At 32.4% G+C, this 24,311-nt stretch overlaps 1 protein-coding gene across 1 annotated transcript; it reads left to right on the top strand.

The window, feature by feature from the left end:
- The first annotated feature begins 423 nt into the window (after nucleotides 1-423).
- On the top strand, nucleotides 424-17,772 carry LOC145332008 (uncharacterized). Its single transcript, XM_080176913.1, has 4 exons — nucleotides 424-508; nucleotides 1,851-1,904; nucleotides 14,028-14,124; nucleotides 16,506-17,772. Exons 1-4 carry the CDS (start codon nucleotides 432-434, stop codon nucleotides 16,581-16,583), a joined length of 306 nt encoding a protein of 101 aa, XP_080033039.1. The 5' UTR covers nucleotides 424-431; the 3' UTR covers nucleotides 16,584-17,772.
- Nucleotides 17,773-24,311: the final 6,539 nt, after the last annotated feature.

Below are 24,311 nucleotides of genomic sequence, written 5' to 3'. Positions count from 1 at the left end.
AACAATAGATATATTATAATTGGATATCATGACAGGAAAATGTTGTCGTCAAATTAGAAATTTCAAAATTGTACTATCTTTTTCAATCTTTAGATAATGATTCCTGTAATAGTTAGGTAAGATTTAGAAAGATTAGCAACTTCTTATTAAAAGTTAAAATTTGCTATTTTTTTTTTAATTTTAGCTGCGATTATTACTTTATCTGAGCTGGAACTTTAAATCATTTTAGTGGTGAGCCAGATCGGGGTGCGCTGAATTTCAGCCAATCACAGAGCGGCATTTTATAAAATGCTGTGCTCTCATTGTTGGAAAGTTGGCTTACCCCGATCTGGCTCACCACTAAAATGATTTAAAGATCCAGCTCTGAATTAATAAAAAACTGGTTCAACATCCACGCAATTATAAATCGATTATTTCAGATTATTATAAAAATGCCTTACCTATTGGTACGGGAGTCCTACATGAACGGGTTTTGCATGGTGGATGGTCTGCCTTTGAATGAATTCAGGTAATATTCTGTTTCCAGCCCCGCAGGGTTGGACAATAGAAACTGTTGTTTTTTAACAACTAATCATTATTTTTTAAAGACAAAAAAATGAACTAGGGCAATTTTAAATAAAATATGATTTACAGTCTTTGCCCCCTCTCACCTCCTAAATAAAATTAAGGTTTAAATTGTTTGCATTTTGGGGCACCCTCATGAGGCTTAGTTTTTCGTTTGTCTATTTATCAGTCAGGTTAGTTTAGGTTATAGCGGGTAATACTAGGAAGCCCGGCAGGATTGGGGCATTGTAGGTACACACCCCACAGGGTTAGGGTCCAGTACAGATGATAGGCATTAGGAAGAAAACAAAACCCCATTCCCTTTATTTTCATTTTATTAAAATTACTTAAATGCCTTGTATTGACATTTTTACTAGAGAAAGAAAGGGTTAAATAACTGTATCTCCCCATCGCAACCACTTTGTGCAACCTTTCTATTGGGTCATTGATAAACAACCAATGGCGTCGCTTATATTAACCCAGCCAAGTAGCAGAAAATAATTTAGAAGCAGACGAAAGGTGTCTTTGAAAAATTTGAAAAAGAAACGGAGGTAGTTGTCTGAATATTCATCTATACTGTAGATCTGGTTTTTTTTACATACTAAGACTTATTTGTAGAGTGCTTTATTTCAAACATTTGATCTTAGTATTCAACAAGGATGACAACATCTATAAAAGCGAAGCACTGAAACGGTAGGACAAACGGACATTAACACTTGTATAGTTTCTAAACTAGAAAATCGGAACATAAATGAATAAATGTCGAATCAAAATTGTAAGTAAATTTGTTGAAAAACTGCTTATCAAACGGATAAATAGAACACTTGAAAATTTGTTGTTAAAAAAGTAAAAAAATCAACATGTTTAAAATGGACGTACTGACATTCTGGTAATGATTATAGAGTTGCTACGCTTTCTAAATCGTACCCAACTACTACAGGAATCATCATGCAAAGTTTGAAATCGATAGGACAATTCTAACATGCCTAAATTAACGAATAAAAGCTATATATCTCGGACGGACGGACGTACGGACGGACGGACGGACGTACGGACGGACGGACGGACGTACGGACCGACCCTAATTATAGAAAAGCTTCGCTTTTAATTATTCCAAAGTCAAATGAAAAAGGATAATTGTATCATATATATACTAACTTTTAAAATCATTGCGTTTTCCATGGATATACACACTTTCTGGTAATAATTATAGAGTAGCAAATATTTAGAAATTGTACCCAATTATTACAGTAATCATAATGCAAAAAGCTGATATCAATTTTGGAATTTTAACATTTTATGTTTAGGATCCTTGGAGAAAAATGTTCAGCACTTCCGGATACAAGAGACGAAAAAATAAGGTAGATAAATTCAGAGATCTAAAGAGATAAGACAATGGCCGATAAATTAATGTACATCCCCAATGATGATACACAAAATTACCTCTTCTATAGATTTCTATTAGTGGTTAAAACATTTGGACACTAAACTTTATAAACCAACCAATCAAAATTACGATAAAAATCCCAAAAGTTATTGAAACAACGAATAAAAAAACGTTATTATAAAATTTTGGGGACTAGTGTAATAAACAGCCCAATGTCCACTCCCTCTCTGAGAGATTAAAAGGTTATATTCACAATATAGTAGATAGAATTCTTCTTTCCAGAAAAGCTTCACATAGGATGTTTTTTTTAAAAGCGAAGCTTTTCTATAATTAGGGTCGTTAAAAGCGAAGCTTTTCTATAATTAGGACCGGTCCGTCCGTACGTCCATCCGTAACGGATAGCTTTCTTCGTTAATTTAGGCCTGTTAGAATTGTCCTATCGATTTCAAATTTTGCATGGTGATTCCATTAATAATTAGGTACGATTTAGAAAGCGTAGCAACTCTATAATCATCACCAAAATGTCCGTACGTCCATTTTAAATATGTTGATTTTTTTCACTTTTTAACAACATCCGATTGATCTGATTTTTGGTATATTGATTCCTGGGACAACAAAATATAATGAAATAAGCGAAGCAACTCTATAATCAAGTCCTAAAAATGTAAGTATGTCCATAAACATTATCCTGAATCAAGCAGTTTTTTAACAAATTTACTCTTTACATTTATATCATGATTATTCAGTTCTGACACTATACAAGTGTTAATGTCCGTTTGTCCTACCGTTTCAGTGCTTCGCTTTTATGGATGTTGTCATCCTTGTTTCATTATTGAATTGAAGCCATGTGGTGGTGTTATCTCTCTTTGTTTATGCAGCCGCTAGTTTATTCTTGAATGCTTAAACTAGTGGCTGCATCTAGGAGCTTTGTATTTAAAGGATTCATAAATAAACAAGGATGACAACATCCATAAAAGCGAAGCACTGAAACGATAGGACAAACGAACATTAACACTTGTTTAGTGTCTGAATTGAATAATCAGAATATAAAAGTATCGAAAGAGTCGAGGCAAAATTTAAGTAAATTTGTTGGAAAACTGCTTGATACAGGATAATGTTTATGAACATACTTACATTTTTAGGACTTGATTATAGTTGCTTCGCTTAAATATAGTTCTTTGTTGTCCCAGGAATCAATATACCAAAAATCAGATCAAACGGATAATAAGATCACATAAAAATTTGTTGTTAAAAAAGAAAAAAAATCAACATGTTTAAAATGGACGTACGGACATTCTGGTAATGATTATAGAGTTGCTACGCTTTATAAATCGTACCTTACTACTACAGGAATCATCATGCTAAGTTTGAAATCGATAGGACAATTCTAACATGCCTAAATTAACGAATAAAAGCTATCTATCTCGGACGGACGGACGTACGGACCGACCATAATTATAGAAAAGCTTTGCTTTTAAAAATTCAACCGTCTTTCTAAAATTACAGAAGAACAGAAGGACATTTTGATTTATAAAGAAGCTTCATTACAAATATATTTATATAAGAACATTTCTAAATTTGTTTGGGGAGAAATAAAATTTGAAAAAGAAAAAAAGATTGTTTGAAATTTAGATCTAAGTAAAAACTTCTTTTTATAAGTTTATCTCTTTTAAACTATCCTTTTCTATCTATCTATCTCTTTCTATCTATCTATCTTTCTTTATCTATTTATCTCCTTCCAAACTATATTTCTTGTAGATAACTATTTTTTTCCCTTCGCTCTCTCTTTCTCTCTCTAACACTCTCTCTCTCTCTCTCTCTCTCTCTCTCTCTCTCTCTCTCTCTCTCTCTCTCTCTCTCTCTCTCTCTCGCTCTCTCTCTCTCTCTTTCTCTGTCTCTCTTTCTTTCTATCTCTCTCTATCTCTTTATTTCTCTCTCTCTCTCTCTCTCTCTCTCTCTCTCTCTCTCTCTCTCTCGCTCTCTCTCTCTCTCTCTCTCTCTCTCTCTCTCTCTCTCTCTCTCTTTCTCTCTCTCTCTATTTTTTTCTCTCTCTCTCCATTTCTCTTTTATTTATTTTTTCTTCTTTTTTAACCTTCTTTCCCTCTCTCTCTATCTTCTCCTTTTTTCAATCTCTTTTCTTTTTAATTTTCTGCGCTTTTTGTTTCAAAAAGATACCGTTTACAATTATTTTACACTAAAATGATCTATAAGGATAGGTAAATAGATAGAATTTTTATTACTTGGATCTTTAACCATATTATCATGTACTCCCCTCCCTTCTTAATGGATGAACGAACTGACCAATAAATAAATAATGCATTCCTCTTAACAATTGCTAGGTTATTAACCCTCCAAAATAAAATTTTGGCTCAATAGTAGCTGAGCATCCACGTGGATATTCAGCTACCATTGGGGTCATTTTTGGAAAAATATTTGGATATTCAACTACCATTGGGGGATAAAAGTTTTAAACAATCATTTTGGAATTTGTAACAAAAGTTTTTGTAGAATTATTTAATCTTACAGATACTCAGCTACTATTGGGGATTTCCTGGATACTCAACTTCTATTGAGCCAAAATTTAAATTGTCACCCCTGATTTTAGATCTAGGTTGAAATATTTGTTATTTGTAATTGATCTTTAAATCTGTAAATAATAATTTTCCACTATCCTTTCTGTTCTGTTGACAAATTATATAAAGGGTGAAAATCATTTGTTAAGTTTCTTAAGTAATCTATATGTTGGACAGGGATTAAGGAATAAACCAATAATGGTAAACAAAATTAGCCCTTCTGTTATAAATATTGGTTGAATCGTTAGTACACTGATAGGTAAACCAACCAATCGCGATTTAATAAGATTTATTAAAAGCTTTTATAAAAGTAAAAGAATGAGGGTTTATTGAAGTTTTGATACGAGTATGATTTAAATAATGTCCGCTTTATTCCTGATGTTAGGTTTAATTTTTTTATGAGATTGTTCAATGTCTTTTTGCCGCTGTGTTTGTGTTTTTGCAGTTTTAGTGTTGCTTAAGGTACTGAAAACAGCTGGAATGTATAGCATAGAATTACAGAAATTTTCCACGAATATTAAAATTAATATTCCTATAGGCTTATAAAAAACTTGGTCTATCCATAGAAACAGTTATTTACAAATAGATTATTTCACCTTAAATCATAATTGAGGGTCCATTAATTGATCGTTTGTTGTCCTATCCCTTTAAATTCCTAATATTTTATGTAGCAAAGCTAATAAAAAAATTGTACATTATGTGTAAACGTAATAAATGATATTATAATTTTTATCTTTTTTAAATTTTGACTAAAATGTAAAATATTAAGTTACTGTCAGTTCAAAGAGTGTTTTTTTCTTTTTTTGCGATGAATAAATTCAAATGGTCTGAAGAATATTTAGTTTCATTTATGCATTGGGGGAAAGGTTTTAGGTTATTTTCTACTATAAAATTGAATACAAAGCCCCTAGATCATAGTGGCGCAGCCACTAGTCCTATAATATATAAAAATTATTTTTTTTGTATGTAGCTTAAGATTTTTTATATATCTACTGAATTAATTGATTTCAATATTTTAGGAAATCTTTATATAGATCCCGGGATTGTTTTAGGCTATTTTTCTGCCCTTCCCGAACCCTTCAATTTAAGAGTCCAAATATGAGAAGAAAAATATCGCTATATTAATTGACCCACAAACGCTCAGCACACTACTTTACTACAATAATGTACATTATTTTCAATTTTAGCTGTTGTTAATATTCTTAAAGTTTGAAGAAAAAAAGTTTTGGAATGAAATATTAAAGTTAAGGAAATGTACATGCGACTTGCACAGACAGACACAAATATTCCATAATTTAAACATTTCAGAAGACTCAAATATGAGTCAGACACAGACCAAATTGCTGCAAAATTGTGTCAAAAAGCCTCCATGTCACGTCATAAAAATGTGGAATTATTCATCTATTTTTTAAGGGTTTTCTTTCCCACTTCTTCTCTCATATCCCTCATTTTTATGACGTCACATGGATAATTTAACCAAAAAATTTTACCTAAAAATGACCAATGAAAGGCCAGTATAAATTTTACAATTGGCCAATTAGAGTGTTGACCGGCCTATCATTGGTCAATATTATGTATGTCAGTGGCGTGCACAGGTTTTTGCTAGGAGGGTGCAAGCGTTCTTTGAGTGGTAAATTAACGCGCGAAGTGCTAACATATTTTTACATCATTGACGTCCAAGGGGAGGAGGGGTTACGGAAGTGTTTCCCCCCTCCCTCATATTTCTTTGAAAACCCTTATTTTACCCCCATCAAATAAAAACTTGAACGTTTTTGTTTATAGTGGGTGTTATATATTTAATTTGACCCCACCCGTAGACCCTTTTCAAGGGGGGTGGTTCAAACTCCCTTAATTTTAATCTTAAGGGTGTCTGTCTGTTTATCCATCAGTGTTTCTTTAGCTTAAGATCTCGCAACTCACAGAACCGGTATGGTTCTCCTTTACCATGTAGCTTCCTTCAGTGAGGGTTTATAAAATTGATTTATTTTTACTTTGATCTTTCACCAGATTATCATGAACTCTATTAGAGTGAAAGTTGTGGCTGGCTAAAAAAAACGAACCCTCCTCCCCCATCCAGTTTCAATCTAAGCCCTCCTCTCCAACTGAATGAACAAAATGGCCAATAAATGATGTCCATGTTAGCAACCTAAATTAACGATACATTTTCCCCTGTCATATTATCCACGTATATTCTCCATTATTTATAAATATTTTTGGGAAGGTACCTTCACCCTCCCAAGAGAAATCGCCCCTGAAAAAAATAAATGGCAGAATAAAATTCCTCTTTCTTTATGTGACCTTTTTAATTTTAAATCAAGCTAGGAATTAGGAATGAGAAAAGTTTATTATTTTGAAATTCGTAAAACTTAAAAGAACAAGGATAACAACCTCCATTAAAGCAGAGCACTAAAACAGTAGGACAAACGGACATTAACACTTGTACAGTGTCAGAACTGAATAATCAGAATATAAATGTAAAAGAGTCGAAGCAAAATTTAAGTAAATTTGTTGAAAAACTGCGTGATACAGGATAACGTTTATGGACATACTTAATTTTTGTAGAACTTGATATTGAGTTGCTTTGCTAATAATATTGTACTTTGTTGTCCCAGGAATCAATATACCAAAAATCAGATAAATCGGACAATTAGATCACATAAGAATTTGTTGTTAAAAAATCAACATGTTTAAAATAGACGTACATACATTCTGGTAATGATTATAGAGTTGCTACGCTTTCTAAATCGTACCTAACTACTACAGGAATCACCATGCATGGTTTGAAATCGATAGGACAATTCTAACATGCCTAAATTAACGGAAAATAACGGACGGACCAACCCTAATTATAGAAAGGCTTCGCTTTTAAAAACTCCGGCGGTAGGAAGGGGATATTGGACAGCTAATTATACAGGTACCCAAAGTTTTACACATTTTCTCTCATGTTTGGTGCAACAATGATACTTTTACATATTATAAAAGGTTGGTTTACAACTAACAATGTCCAATTCTCTTTAAGCAAGTATTTTTATGTACTAAAAATGACGAACCCCAGTTTTGAGCAAGACGATTCCTGTGACGTCATATAAAAAGGGAAGGGGGGAAGAAAATCTCTTCTCTTTTCTCCCATCTCTTTTGAAGAGATTTTCTTTCCCCCTTCCCTTTTACTTTCCCGAAACGTATATGACGTAACTGGAATCGCCTTGCTCAAAACTGGGACAGTTTGGGGTTTGTCTAAAGGGTTACTTTTTTTCATTATTGGAGAATTGCAGTAATAATAATTATAATAAAGGAATATGTAATTAAATCCTCCATTGTCGTATCACTGTATCCCTAACGAAAGTATTCAGGGATCCAACGGAATAAGACAATGGCCGATAAATTAATGGTAGGTACATTGATATACAAAATTACCCCTTATGTAGATTAGAATTAGACACTTAACTTAATAAACAAACCATTCAAAATTCGATAAAAGTTCCCAAAGTTGTTAAGACAATGAATTTAAAATAGTTATTTCTTGCATCGTACTATAAACGGCTTTCCGCGGATATAGAATGCACAATTATAAGATTAGAATTAGTTTTTTTAGCCCCGAGGTGCCGAAGGCACCGGCTAAAAAAACTGGTTTTAATATTATGATTGTATATTTCTATATTCGTAGAAAGCTGGATATAATACGATGCTAGACATTGTTTTTTCGTATGGATGAGAACCGGTTCCTATCCACCGGATTCGAATGAATACAAGAAATGTTATTATAAAACTTTTTGGGACAGCCCAATGTCCCCTTCCTCCCAGATATGTAAATAATCTGATATGTATAAAGGTCAATCAGAAGATTTACCTTAAAGAGCTCTATCATCAGACTATTAGGTTACACATAATATAGATAATACATATATATATTATCTCAGATGGCTCTCATACACATCAATTTGTCCAACTTAAAAAGAAATTTCTGGCAGACGAACAAAGGGAAAGGTAGGTTGCGGTTAAAATCCGTATAGGTTGAGTGTTTCAATTTAAAAACAGTAGTAGAACGATAAAGATTTATGTTAAGTTTTTTAAAAAATTTGTTGTCTATAGTTCTTTTCAATAAGAAATACACCTACTTAGTGAATATTATCGTTCTACTACTATTTTTAAGCCTTAAAACACACACTTTTACGGATTTTACCCGCAACCTTCTTTTCCCTTTTTTATATATGTATTCTGATATTAAATAACTTTTTCTCTCGTACCAAAATGTGTACATATGAACTTATAATTTGGCAAATGGGATGAAATGGTAAGACAAACGTACATTAACCCTGTAGAGTGTCAGAACTGGATAAAGAGAATAAGAACAAGCTTAAATTTTTAGGACTTTATTATATAGAAGCTTCGCTTATAACATTGTACTTTGTTTTCCTAGGAATCAGTATTCCAAAAATCAGATGAATAGGGTACTTATATCAAAATATATGAAAAATTGTTATCAAAAAAGTAAAAATTCAGCATGTTTAAAATGGACAAACGGACTTTCTGGCAACGATTATAGAGTTGCCACGCTTTCTAAATTGTACCTGGAATCATCCTGCAAAGTTTAAAATCAATAGGACAATTCTAACATGTCTAAATTTAAAAAAAGAGCTAACGTACTTACGGCCTTACCCAAGTTATAGAAAATCTTCGCTTTTAAAAATTAATAAAACAAGGATGACAACATCCATAAAAGCGAAGCACTGGAACGGTAGGACAAACAGACATTAATACTTGTATAGTGTCTAAACTGAATAATCAGAATATAAAAGTATAAGTCGAAGCAAAATAATAAGTAAATTTGTTGAAAAACTGCTTGATACAGGATAATCTTTATGGACATACTTACATTTTTAGGACTTGATTATAGAGTTGCCTAGCTTATAATATTGTTTTTAGTTGTCCCAGGAATCTATATACCAAAAATCAGATCAAACGGATAATTAGATCACATAAAAATTTGTTGTTAAAAAAGTAGAAAAATCAACATGTTTAAAATGGACATACGGACATTTTGGTAATGATTATAGAGTTGCTAATCGTACCTAACTACTCCAGGAATAATCATGCAAAGTTTGAAATCGATAGGACAATTCTAACATGCCTAAATTAACGAATAAAAGCTATCTATCTCGGACGGACGTACGGACGGACGGACCGACCATAATTATAGAAAAGCTTCGCTTTTAAAAATATAAATAGATAGATAGATAAATACAACATATGTTGTTTTGGTTTTAGATTAGTCAACCAGTTACTTCTATCAGACTATTAGATTAAGTAATAGACAGTTAGATAGATAGCTAGATGGATGGATGGATGGATGGATAGATACATAGATAGATGGATGGATGGATAGATACATAGATAGATGGATGGATGGATAGATATCCTATTATATAAAGTAATAAGCATTTTTTGTCTGTCCCGAATGATTTTGCTAACTGCTAAACCGATATTGTTCTCCTTTACAATGAAGCTTCTTATAGGTCCTGCGAAGGTTTTAAACTATGGGAGGGTGTCTTCACCCCCCTCCCCCCAAAAAATATTTTTTACTCTTTTGAAACTCAAATTTAAAATGGGATGTAGTCAACTTTTCCCTATCCTACCTTAAGTACCCCTAGAGGCTTCTAGGGGCGCAGCCGCTAGTAGATAGATAAATAAATATGTAGATAGACATATATATACATAGATAGATAGATGTAAATGTTTCTTTACTTTACCTTTAGGTATTGTATTACATGGGAAAGATAAGTAGTTAGAAACGTAATATGTATGTTATGGATGCGAAGCATCTCCTTAAATATATGTATATACCGTTTATCACTATTCTGATATTTACAACTAGCGGCTTCGCCACGAGCCTCTTTTTGATATACAATGATATAAAAAAATAACCCCTTCTGAAGATTAAAAGTCTTGATTTGGACACTTATAATTTAGAACCAACTAATAATTATACATAAAAGTATTTAATGTTTTTGAGTCACTAAATCCTTAGAGTACCAGTGTAATTTACAGTCCAATGTCTTCTCCCTCCCATCTCATAACTACAATAACTTCTCTATCTTAACCTATAAATAAAATGAGATAGCTTTCATGGATTTAGGGATAAATAATGTTTCATTGGAAAGGCCTAGGATGTTTGTATGTCTGTTTGTCCGTCAATATATTTGGATTAGTTAGATTTGTAAGATTAGTTATTTATCGCATCGTATCATAGACAGCTCTCCGCAGATAATAAAAGGAAAAATTATAAGATTAAAAATTGTTTTGTTAGACCCTAGAGGCCGAAGGTCCTGGCTAAAACTGGTAGTATTTCCTGATTTTGATTTTATTATTCACGGGAAGTTGTCTACAGTTTAAAACAGGTTCTTATCCAGCGGATATTGATCGGTTTCGAAGCCATACTGGAAAAAGTAAAGATGGTTAGTTGTTCGTTGGTTTGATTATTTCGCAGGAAAAATAACAAACCTATCCCTATTTTCAATTTTTTAAAGGGGGTTGAGAACTCAATAGGCACTTTGATGAAAAGCTCTACTAATTTCTTAATTAAAAAGTAATTTATTCGGCTAACAAAGGTATTATTTGAAGAATAATAATTTTTCTCGTATCCATTCGAATCCGGTGGATAGGAACCGGTTCTCATCCATACGAAAAAACTATGTCTATCATCGTTTTATATCCAGCTTTCTACGAATATGTATCACGAAAATGTACAATCATAAGATTAAAGCCAGTTTTTTAGCCAGTGCCTTCCGCAACTCGCAGCTAAAAAAACTGGTTTTACTCTTATAATTGTACATTCTATATCCGCGGAAAGCTGTTTATAATACGATGCGAGAAATAACTAATCTTCTACTAACCTCTCCCTATATTTCTGGGCAGTAATAAATTAATATTGAAAATCGGACTGTACCTTTTTATATTACAATTATCTACATATACTTTTTTTTGTAACTTAGTATCTCTAAAACAACGGGACCTTTTGGTTTTCAATAGTTTATCAAGGTGTGTTGGTCTTTGCAGGGTTTAAGGCTATTTTCTAGAAGAAAAAAAAAATATTATCTTTTTTATTCTCTCTCTCTCTCTTTCTCTCTCTGTCTATCTCTTTCTCTCTCTCTCTCTCTCTCTCTCTCTCTCTCTCTCTCTCTCTCTCTCTCTCTCTCTCTCTCTCTCTCTCTCTCTCTCTCTCTCTCTCTCTCTCTCTCTCTCTCTCTCTCTCTCTCTCTCTCTCTCTCTCTCTCTCTCTCTCTCTCCTCTCTCTCTCTCTCTCTCTCTCTCTCTCTCTCTCTCTCTCTCTCTCTCTCCCTCTCCCTTTCTCTCTCTCTCTCTCTCTCTCTCTCTCTCTCTCTCTCTGATTTATCTTAAAAATGAATTTAAACCCAAAATATTTAGATATATTTTTCGGTAATTAACAATTTAATTATAAAACCACTAAACAAAACATACCTATTAAAATAGTTAAACTAGTATCTTCTTTTGTTATATTATGAATGTTTTTAATGACTTTGTAATTGCCACATTTAATCACATTCTTAATTTATAATTAATTTCTTTTGCTTTATAAATTGCCTTTCATTTTCTATTTATACACCTGGGGTATATGGTAAAGCAATGTCAAAAAGACATCCAACGTTTTGATTTTACTGGCACTAATAGCTTTACATAGGCTAATCCTAAGACCGATAAAGGTGCGGCAAGGGGCCCGACTGTTAAGGGTTAAGTTAAGTGTCCAAGCGTTTCAGCAATTAATAGTAATTTGGGGGGTAATTTTGTGTATCATCATTGAGGATCTACATCAATTTATCGAACATTGTTTTATCCCTTTAGATCCCCCTGGGTTTCAGCGGTTAAAGCGAATCTGCGGTAAACATAAACAAACATCCTGATAATTTTCTAAATGTATTTTCATTGCTATGGACATAATTGTTCTTGGCATAATTAGAACAGAACCCCCCTCCCCCCTAAAAACTGTTAATCTACTCTGTCATTAAAAGCAGATATTTGCAATTATCTTATTTATGCTAAATCTAATTACTTTTTTTCCTGGGTAAATATATTTAGGGAGGGAAAGGACAATGTTAGAAAATTCTATGTTAATTTAATTGATACTAGCAGCTATGCCCCCTAGAGGTCCCCCAAGGACTTCCAATGGGGAATGGGTAAAGGGTTGATTACCCAAATGAATATTGAAGTTTAAATTTTTACCCCATCCCCAAAATTAAAAAGCTTGGACGTCCTTGCCTATATGATATAAAGATTATCCCCCCCCCTCCCCAAATATAAATGCTTGGACGTCCTTGCTTATAAAGGAACTTGATGGTGTGGGGGGGGGGGGGAATAAGTCACCCCCCTACTTTCATTTTTATTTTTAAAAAGGAAAAGGAAATATGAAATTGGTTTTGAAGTTTTGTTTTTCTATTTGTGATTTCTCTTGTAAGGTTGTTGGTATCCTCTCCAAAATAGTTATAAACCTTCACAGGACCTATGAGAAGCTACACTTTAAAGATTAAGATAAATCCTGAGGCGCATACAGACAAACATCCCATTACTTTCATACAATGATAACAAAAATAACTGAGTTATTTTTTTCAAAAATAATTTACTGATTACCAAACTTTTATTGCAAAGTATTATGAAAAAGAATCACTTCTGAAGTTTTAATATTATAGAAATATATTTAGAATAGATGTAAAAAGCCTAGATGAACAATTGCTTATTTTTACCAATGATTAATTATTCATTTGGTACAAAAGGGAATGTTTTTTTAGTTCTCCCATACAATAAGAGATAAGACAATGGCCGATAATTCAATGCACATCCCCAAAAATAATACATAAATTCTCTAGATTACAATAAGAGGTTAAAACGTTTGACATTTCACTTATGCACCAACCAATCAAATTTAACAAAAGTCCCCAAATTTGTTAGGCCAATGAATCAGAAAACGTTGTGATAAAACTTTGAGGACTAGTGTAATAAAGAGATAGATGTTATAGATCCTTGAATGATGGAAATGAATAATATGATAAAAAATAAATAGTTTGATCATCTAGGTTAATTAATCTATTGTGTGTATGAAAAAGTTTCTATCCCAATCTATCTGTCTACAATAATTACATACTTATATGATTGGTTACTTATTTCTTACAAAATTGTTCACGGTAAAATATTGTTGGTAAGCAATAAGTCCAAAAATATATGAATTTAAAGGCTGCTAGCTGCCAAACGGCTAAATGTACAGATCATACCACCACACCATTTTAAGCAGCATAAGAAGGCATACAAATAATCTGGAATAGCCAAGATCCAATTATGCACAAGGAAATCTTCACTGAAGAAATAACTCGTAAAAAAGGTCTTTTTCGCGCATTTCTCTGCACTGCGAGATAATTATGCATTATTGATTTATGGCTATTCCAGATTATTTCTTATGTCGCTTAAAACAGTGTGCGGGCATGATACAAACAAGCTACTGTAGTTATCTGTTTTTTAAGGCGGGTAGAGTTCCCCACGAACCCCATCAATATTTTGAATTGTTTGGAACAAATGGGTTACCGAGTTGTTACATCGGGATCTTTTGTTACAGGACAGGTAACTATATATATATATATATATATATCTATTATAACAATTTAGTTAGAGAGCTGTTACATATTTACTATCTATCTATCTATCGTAACAATTGTGTTACAGAGTTGTTACATAAAGAACTTTTGTTAACCGAAAAGTAACTATCTATCTATCGTAACAATTTAGTTACATATCTCTTTTTTGTTACCGGACAGGTAACTATCTATCTATCTTTTATTGTAACAATTTAGATAGAGAGCTGTTACATATTAACTATCTATCTATCTATCGTAACAATTGTGTTACAGAGTTGTTACATATAGAACTTTTGTTAACCGAAAAGTAACTATCTATCTATCTATCGTAACAGTTTAGTTACAGAGTAGTTACATATCTCTTTTTTGTTACAGGACAGGTAACTATCTATCTATTTATTCTAACAATTAAGTTAGAGAGCTGTTACATATTGACTATCTATCTATCTATCGTAACAATTGTGTTACAGAGTTGTTACATATAAAACTTTTGTTAACCGAAAAGTAACTATCTATCTATCTATTGCATCAATTAAGTTACAGAGTTGATACTTATAGCGCTTTTATTCTAGGACAGGTAACTATATATCAATCTATTGTAATAAATAAGTTATATATATATATGTATATATAAAGCGAAAGATAATTAGTAACATATTCTGTAACCAAAGTACTCTGTAACTTATTTATTACAATAGATTGATATATAGTTACCTGCCCTGTAACAAAATTGTTATATGTAACTACTCTGTAACTTAATTGTTACAATAGATTGATATAAAGTGTGTTACTTTTTTATATGTTCCATCAATATTTGGCCACAACTCAGTCAAAAATGCTCACAAAATAGACATTTTTTGACCTAAGATGCTCAAATACTTCCTTTAAAAGCCCCATCAATCAGTTTTGAGATATCTTCATATTTCAAGGAAAATTGACAAAAAAGGCAAATTTGGGTGTTACCTTTTTATATGCTCAGATACCATAAAATCAATAAAAAAAATACTTATTTTTACTTTTCTCTCATTTTTAAAGTTTGATTCTGTTAAAGTAAATATTCTTGAAGGGATTTATGCATTGATTTTACAGAAACATAATATTTGGTGGAATTAATGATCTTCAAAAGAATTTTTTTTTTGAAAATAAGAAATTCAACCCCCATTGCCCTAGAGGACAGCTGCTGATCTCTAGTGTTCATGGTTTTGTCAAGTACTGTTAAAGAAAAAAATAGCCAAAAAAGTACATAAAAAAGTATCTTAATGTGTTAGAAAATTAAATTGTTTAACTTCAAATTTGGGGATGCTGACCTTAAAGATGCTCTTACTGGTGGTGATAGTGACCTGGAAGGCATTGAAGTACATGAGCATTATGGCAACACAACTATTGATCTATGTTATGATTTTTAAATTCCTAGCAGCCTCCAATGAAAAAATACAACAAGAACTTTTCAAAATCACAGTATTTACCTTATGAATTTGAGAATAAAAAAATCATTTAGGGATTTCTCTTGATTTGAGGCTGCTAGGAATATAAAAATCAGAACATAGATCAATAGTTGTGTTGCCATAATGCTCATGTACTTCAATGCCTTCCAGGTCACCTTCACCACCAGTAAGAGCATCTTTAAGGTCAGCATCCCCAAATTTGAAGTTAAACAATTTAATTTTCTAACACATTAAGATACTTTTTTATGTACTTTTTTGGCTATTTTTTTTCTTTAACATGTACTTGACAAAACCATGAACACTAGAGGTCAGCAGCTGTCCTCTAGGGCGATGGAGGATAAATTTCTTATTTTCCAAAAAGAATACTTTTGGATACAATTAATTTCCACCCAATATTATGTTCCTGTATAAATCAATGCATAAATCCCTTCAAGAATATTTACTTTAACATAATCAAACTTTAAAATGAGAGAAAAGTATAAATAAGTATTTTTTTATTGATTTTATAATATCTAAGCATATAAAAAGGTAATACCCAAATTTGCCTTTTTTGTCAATTTTCCTTGAAATATGAAGATATCTCAAAACTGATTGATGGGGCTTGTAAAGGAACTATTTGAGTACTTTAGGTCGAAAAGGGTATGTTTTGTAAGCATTTTTGACTGAGTTGCGGCAAAATAATGATGAAACATATAAAAAAGTAACACACTTTATAGTTACCTGTCCTGTAACACAATTGCTATATATAACTACTTTGTAACTTTGTATATATATCTATCTATCTATCTATCTATCTATCTATCTATCTATCTATCTATCTATCTATCTATATATCTATATATCTATCTATCTATCTATCTATCTATCTATCTAACAATATATTGCATGGCTGACTCTCTTATTATCTATCTATTTATTTCAGTCCCATTTTGACAAATACTGCCAGAAAGAATTTATATGGACCCTCCACCGTCCCTCCACTGAAATAGAATGTATGTAAACTGTTAGTGTACATGAGGCTTGGTTTTATAGAACACGATTTGCATTAATTCATAAATTTAATCATCCAATTATGTTATTTACTTTGTAGGGGGAGAAAGTCACGTAAAAATTAGCTACTTGACGTCATAAAAAAGAACGAGATGAGAGGAATAGTGTGAAGGAAAACCCCTAAAAAGAGATGTATAATCCCACATTTTTATGACGTCACGTGGATGATTTTTGAGTGACTTTTTCCCCCTACTTTACTTTCGCCAATAGCAATGTTTGGTTGATAAAAGACGACATTTTTTAAAATGAACAAAAAGATTATTACTTGATTATCTTTACTTTTCTATTATAATTTTCAATGATTTATAAATATTTATTACTGTTAAAATTTATGGAGGCTTCTAGGGGTTTTCGATAAGATAGGGGGAAAGTTTGATTTTGGTTTTTATAAAGAATACAATAAAACAAGGATGACAACATCCATAAATGAGAAGCACTGGAACGGTGGGACAAACGGACATTAATACTTGTAATGTCAGAACTGAATAATTAGAATATTAATGTATAAGAGTCAAAGCAAAATTGTAATTATATTTGTTGAAAAACTACTTGATACAGAATAATGTCTATTGAATTGACATACATACATTTTTAGGACTTGATTATACAGTTGCTTCGCTTACAATATAGTACTTTGTTGTCCCAGTAATCAGTATACCAAAAATCAGATCAATCGGATAGGACAATTCTAACATGCCTTTAAATTACCGAAAAGAGCTATCCGTTCCGGACGGACGGACGGACCGACCCTAATTATAGAAAAGCTTAGCTTTTAAAACTTTGGGGGGTTGGGGGTAATTTATCTTGGGAGGTAGGAGATACCCTCCCTCAATATAGCTTTTATAAAAAACCCTTTCCAGGACATATAAGATGCCTTAATATAAAAAGAGGGCAGTTAGCGAGATCTTTTGCTACAGAGAAACAAATTAACATACTTTTACTTTATTCAAAAGAATCATCCATGTTTTTTAGTGTTTTCAGTATATAATATCATATGTTTAAATATTTTTTTAATGTTTACGTTTTTAACTCATAACTCATAAAAAATAAATGTAAATTTGCAGAAGGAAGAAAGTTAGGATCTACTGCAGTTAATGTTAAATTTTGCTTGGATCGAACCTTTCAATTCACTAAAAACTTTACAAGCGGCTAAATGGCTGATAGCTTGAAAATTGCAACATTTTACCATAAACTGTCATAGATCCAAAAAAAGATATATGTTTTGTTTATAATTAATAAGAAATGTATATGTATTAGAATTTGTAGAATAAATATATATGTGTATACGTAATCTAAATGTGTAGTTTAAAGTTTAAAAGATATTTATTGTAAAAAATATGAAATTAATAAATAGTAATAGATTTTATCTTTGTTTTTTACAAAACCCCCTAAAAAATAACTAAAAACAATCGAAGTACAAGTATATATGTATATTCCCTGAAGATTAGAGCCCAATCAGTTCAGCAGTTACCGAGATCTTAATCTTCAGACAGACAGACGGACGGACAGCCATTGTTAGTCTTTGTATTTAAAAGTTTGTGTCCCTAGCATCTAGGGGAAGGACGGTATAATTGTTTTCTTAAATAGATAAGATAAGACTTTAGGGGGCTAGGTGTCGCTTCGGGTACTAGACCTCTTCTCCACGCACCTTGAAACATACTTCGCTTATGATTGCAGTGTAAAGCGTCCATTCGCTTATCAGACAACCAACTCTCTAAGATGCATGACCTTTTTCTGAGAAGTTCCAACTGTGCATGGTAACAAGTTGCGCCTGTTTTGGGCCAAGGCATTCCCCCCACTCTAACTATTTATGTCGCGCATCTGACATAGTAGCAGAGGGAACCATTTTAAACGTCTTTAGTTATGAGGCGGTGTCGGACCGAGATTCGAACCTATCACCTTCCCGACGACGAGCAGATGCCCTACATGTTGAGCCACGGTCGCAGATTAATTCTTAAATAGATAACCCAATCGGCAGAGTAATTATTGATATCTTAACGAACTTTCATGGAATTTTTAGACAGTTTGACTTTCACATAGCATTTGATATATGTATAATTATGACAATGGTTAATTGATACATTATTACATGGATGTTGCACGAGATTTTCATAACCTTTAACAAAATGATACTTGCAGATGGTAAAACAAGGATACAACCCCATCCACCCTCTTCACCCATCGCCTCCCCTACTGCTAGATGAACGAACTGACCAATATATGAGGTCCATATTAGCAAGCTAAATTAACGAAAAAAATTCCCTATCAATACATCCAGGTGTATCATATATCCATTTTAAAAATTTAAGATTTAGCTTTAAAATATCATAAGCATAGTTTTACCACAAAAATAATTAGAATAAAAATCTTCTATTTTCTATTGTTATATCCCTGCATACGAAGAAAAAACTGGAATACATCTAAGATACATTTTGATAAATCTAAGAAGGTTTTCACACATTTTTAGTAGCGAAGCTACTCGATCAAAGTTCAACAAACAAACAAACATGCAAGCAATAAATCATTTAAGTTGAAAATAAGAATAAAAATTAGGTTATCAAGTAGAATGATGTCTGTCTGTCCCTTAAGATCTCGGTAACAACTGAACCGATCGGATTCAACTCTTCAGAGAATATACCTACTAGTCCTGTGGTAGTTTTAAGCTATTTTCGATGGGGGTAGGACACCTTTAAAATTTTAGTTTTTTAATGAGAAGAATTTTTTCGAGGGGGGTCATTTTTTCTCGCGGCGATTTCTTTTCCAAGAGTAGTGGTACGCTCCCACAAAATAGTAATAAACCCTTCCGTGGCCTCTGAAAAGCTACACGCACTGTAGAAAACCATATCGGTTTAGCAGCTAGGGAGATCCTTCGGGACAGATAGAAAAACACAGATTCTGTTACTTAAGGATGTGTAGAGTTAAATCAAAACATTATATCTTTGTTTATACATTCAAAAAGCTTCCATTTTTTGGCTTGTATTTACCAAATTGATTATTATGAAAGCTCCGCTCTGGATGAACCATGATATTCTTGTTTATATATTGTGCTATGCAACATAACACATCTTTATTGCAATATTATTGATGAGAATTTGAGATATAGTATTACTTGGATGTTACACCATATTTTCATGTACTCTATTGAAGTGATACTCGCAGCTGGCTAAAATAACGTTACACCCTACCCAACCTCTTTACCCCAGCCCCTACACTCCTACTGGATTAACGAACTGTCCAATTTATTTACCAATTTCATCTAATTTAAGATATGGATTACATAAAGTAATTGACAAACCTAATTTAAATATATTTTTTTCGAGATTTGATAATATTTTTATTAGTTTAAAGCGTTACTATTGGATCTTTGTACTTTATGTTGTAAAATGTTTTTTTTTTCTGAAAATAAACATCACATTAAACTTGCATCAAGTAGTTTTAAAATAAAATATATATATGTAAGAATATTTCTAAGAGAAGCTCAAATTTTGGTATTAAGAATCTGTACATATTTTTTTTAGTACCAAAGCTAATCTATACTTCGAAATGTCCGTCAGCCCGTCTGTCACAGACAAAGTGGGGGAAACGTGATTTTCTCTGCTCCTATAAATGCTATGACTTTTTGTCAACATTCCCATCAATATGAAACATAATTAAGTATAAAACATCTAAGTCGGTCGGACTGCTTTTAGGTTTTTAGCTATTTTACATTTTTCAATGTTATGGGGGAAACGTGATCATCTCGGCTTTCTATCAACATGGAGCATGATATGTATTTTGTCATCCTTGTTTACTGTGTAAATATTACACGACAAGTACAGTGTGTTCTTCTTCTAAGACCAATGGAAATGCTTAATTTAACCCACTTACCCTAGATAAAAATTTATTAAAGTTTAATATCTTATTCTTTTCATTTATTTGGGGAATTTTCAACATATGATCAAAGTGTATTTTCAAAATACTATTGGATTAATATAAATTATGGAAAGACAACCGAACAAAGTGAGTCATAGAGCTGAATTCATTGCATCATAAACGTATAAAAAATGTACAAATGTCACATGGCCTACTTTGTGTCCTTTTTTTCTGGGAATACAAATCAATAAACTATTTCTTTGAACACACAATGATTCAAGGATAGGTCAACTAAATGCAAATTAGTCTTACTTGAAAAATACAAGCTCGAAATTTGACTTTTGGATGGAATTTGACCTTTCTGTTTCCCTTTAAGTGAATATTGAGCAATGGCCCCCAACCCATTATTTTTTATAAAATAAAAATAAGAAGGGAGGAAGATTTTTTTTTCTATGCCTAACCCTTGCGGAGTGTCCTAACCCTGCGGGGTTAATCAATACCAAATGTAATCTAACCTAGCTGGACCTGAGTATTAATCAAAACAAAAGAGAAACTCCCCTCATCCCTTTTTTCATTTTATTGCATAAGAGGGAAGGGGGAAATTTATGTGCTCAACTAGGCACTTTGAGGGAAACTGCCAAGTAGGCTTTTAGTGAGGGTTATTTAGGGTTATAAATAAAATAATCTTTCAGTATTCGCTCCCTACCTGTTAAAAACATTATAAGATAAGGTTTCTAAAAAATGTAATAAATGTTAAAATTGTACTTGAAGCATACCAGTTTGTCCACGGCTTCAAAAATATATAGGATTTAATTTCTTTATTAACTTTAATTTCGTAATTTGTTTAACAAAAGGTATTTAAAAATTAATTTCTGTAACTTTTTAAAATTGATTTATTAAGATTGAGTTTAGTTAACTAACAAAATGTCATTTGAAGGGATTTATTGACATTTGACAATATTTCTGCACTGCTTATAATCATAATTATCCTTGTAAGATATAAGTTCCTACAGCTGAACATGAAAAATATAAATATAAACTGTGCAAATATATTTTAGAAATATATAGGAAGGGGAACGATAAGAGAAAGTTATGATTTTAAAGGAATGGAAATAGGGCATCTCCAAACCATTGAATGAATGCCGTTGAGTGCAGAAAGAGAGAGGGGACAATGGGATGTTTGTTACGTTAGTCCTTAAAGTTTTATAATAACATTTTGTTATTCCTTGGCTTAATAACTTTTGGGACACCATGGAAACTGTCCCAATTTTGTATAACTTTTGCGGAACATGTTCCAGTTACGTCATATTTTTCTTTCCCGGAAAAGAGAAGGGGGGAAGAAAATCTCTTCAAAAGAGATGGAGAAAACCCCCTTTTCTCCCATCTCTTTTTTCTTCCCCCCTTCCCTTTTTTTTCTTTCCCTCTTCCCTTTTTCGGGAAAGAAAAATATGACGTAACTGGAACATGTTCCGCAATAGTTATACAAAATTGGGACAGTTTCCATGGTGTCAACTTTTGGAACTTCTTCATATTGTTTATATTGCCCTGATTTAGTTTTTTTTCTTTTGTTGAAATTATATGGTTTTTAAAAAGAAGGATGGGATATTACATTGTAAATTTTACTGGTACCCAAAGTTTTATAATCAAAATCTCTTCTTCATAGGCTTTAAAACATTGAGTACTTAATCTTAAATGGTTGATTTAAACGTTAACGTCAAATCTTTTGAATTGATAATCCTGACTGTGAAAATAAAGTTTGTTTATCATAATTGGGAGGGAATTTACATTAATTTAACGGCCATTGTCTTATCCTTTTATATAAAGTAGTAAGCGTTTTTTGTCTGTACTGACATAACTGCTTAACCGATTTTGTTCTCCTTTACAGTGAAGCTTCTTATAGGTCCTGGAAAGGTTTTAAACTATTTTGGGGGAGGGTGTCTTCACCTCCCTCCCCCCAAAAATTTTTTTTATCTTTTTGAAACTCAAATTTTAAATGGGATGAGGTTGACTTTTCCTCCTCCTACCTTAAGTAGAGTGCCTCTAGATGCTTCTAGGGGCATAGCCGCTAGTAAATAATAAGAAATTTAAAAAGGACTGTAAATTGATGAAAGCTCTACCAACTAGTTTCTGACTTTGGTATCTTAAAACTGATGGGGAAAATGATGGAAGATGACAATTGAACACAAAATAATATTCTTGAAGCCATTTTTACCATAATTTGGGGAGAGGATTAATTTTCCTTGTATTGTGATATCCCTGTAGTCATTGGTAATCTTGATATTGTTTAGTTTAGTCAGCATTATTCAACAATGGATATATTATCACTTGGATGTTGTACATTATTTTTCTGTACTCTGATAAGGTGATGCTCGCAGCTTGCTAAAAAAAAACATCCAACCCTTTTACACCATCCCCTTCCTCCTACTGAATTGTCAAACTGACCAATAAACTAGGCCCATTTAGAAGGCTAAATTGACAAATTTTCGCCTGTCAATACATCCACGTATATCATATATCCATTTATTAAACACATATTTGGATCTGTATACAACAGAGATCAAGCGAGAGGACAATAGGAAAAATCCTTTTGATGTTATGGTAACCCGCGATCGTGGTCTACACATTGCGCATCCGTTCGTCGTCGGGTAGGTGAAAAGTTCGAATCTAGGCCCGAGATAAAGACGTTAATATTATGCCTACCATGATGCTATGTCAGGTGCTCAACATTAATAGTTTTTGTAGGTGGAATACCTTGGCCTATAATTAGGCGCAACTTATTACCATGCACAGTTAGGACTTCCTAAAGAAAGCAGCATTTTAACTGTTTAAGCAGGTTTTATGCTAGATTTTAAAGGGGGGAGTAAATTATAATATTATTAAATTTTGTTATATTCTAAAAAATATTTTTAAATAAATAAGTACCTATGGTGCTGCAACCACCATATTTTAAAAAAATGGAGGGGATTTTTTTGGGGTTGGTTATGGGTGTCCAATCCTACAGGAAAATAGCCTAAAACCAACACAGGACAAGTAAATATATTCCCTGAAGAGTAGAATCCAATCGGTTCAGTGGTTACCTAGATCTTAAGGGACGGACAGACAGACGGACGGACATACATCAAGCTACTTTTTATTATAGGTTAAATTTTTTTTATATAATATTAATTTTAATTGATTTATGCAGTGGTCAAGCTTTTTTTCAAAGATTAAATGTCACAATAATTTTTTCTTGAGTAAACTTGTTGAAATTGTTGTAGAGAGAATTTCCCAATCTTATCTAACATATCATGCTCAATAGAAAAAGTGATCAGCTGAATTTGAGTTGACGATTGTGTACATAGTTTCCTCGGTGTTTCCTCAGCCTTTCTCAATATTTACTACTAGCTAAAAAAAGCTTCAAACTTCCAAATAATCAAAATTAGATTTTTTTAAAGTTTGAGATAGTAGTAAATATTGAGATAAAATGAGGAAACACCGAGGAAACTGTGTACACAATCGGCAACTCAAATTCAGCTGACCGAAAAAGTTTAGTTGTGGGGTCAAGCCAGGGAGGGAGGGGACAGTAGACTGGAAATTATACTGGTACCCAAAGTTTTATAATACTAGCTTTCCTCCTTCCATAACTTAAAAATTTTGGGGATTTGTATAGAATCTTGATTGACTTATTAAGTAATTTTGTTTATCATCATTTGGTGTATATACTTTAATTAATTCACTATTGTCTTGTCCCTTAAGATCCCGGGGTTAAATATTTGTTGGACTGTTTGTATTTTTAATAGCGTTTTTATTCTTAAAAAAGGGATTTTTTGCCCTTACGTCTAGCGGA

Source organism: Acartia tonsa, chromosome 11 (assembly GCF_053477335.1).
Source record: "Acartia tonsa isolate MP-2025a chromosome 11, ASM5347733v1, whole genome shotgun sequence".
Taxonomy (NCBI): Eukaryota; Metazoa; Arthropoda; class Copepoda; order Calanoida; family Acartiidae; genus Acartia; species Acartia tonsa.
Note: the sequence above shows the minus strand (reverse complement) of the source record. Positions and strands in the feature narration are given on the sequence as shown.

Coding starts and splice junctions, on each gene's coding strand:
- LOC145332008 (XM_080176913.1), top strand. CDS start 432: ATGCCTTACCTATTGGTACGGGAGTCCTACATGAACGGGTTTTGCATG. Junction 509..1,850: donor CTGCCTTTGAATGAATTCAG/GTAATATTCTGT, acceptor TTTTATGTTTAG/GATCCTTGGAGAAAAATGTT. Junction 1,905..14,027: donor ACAAGAGACGAAAAAATAAG/GTAGATAAATTC, acceptor CTGTTTTTTAAG/GCGGGTAGAGTTCCCCACGA.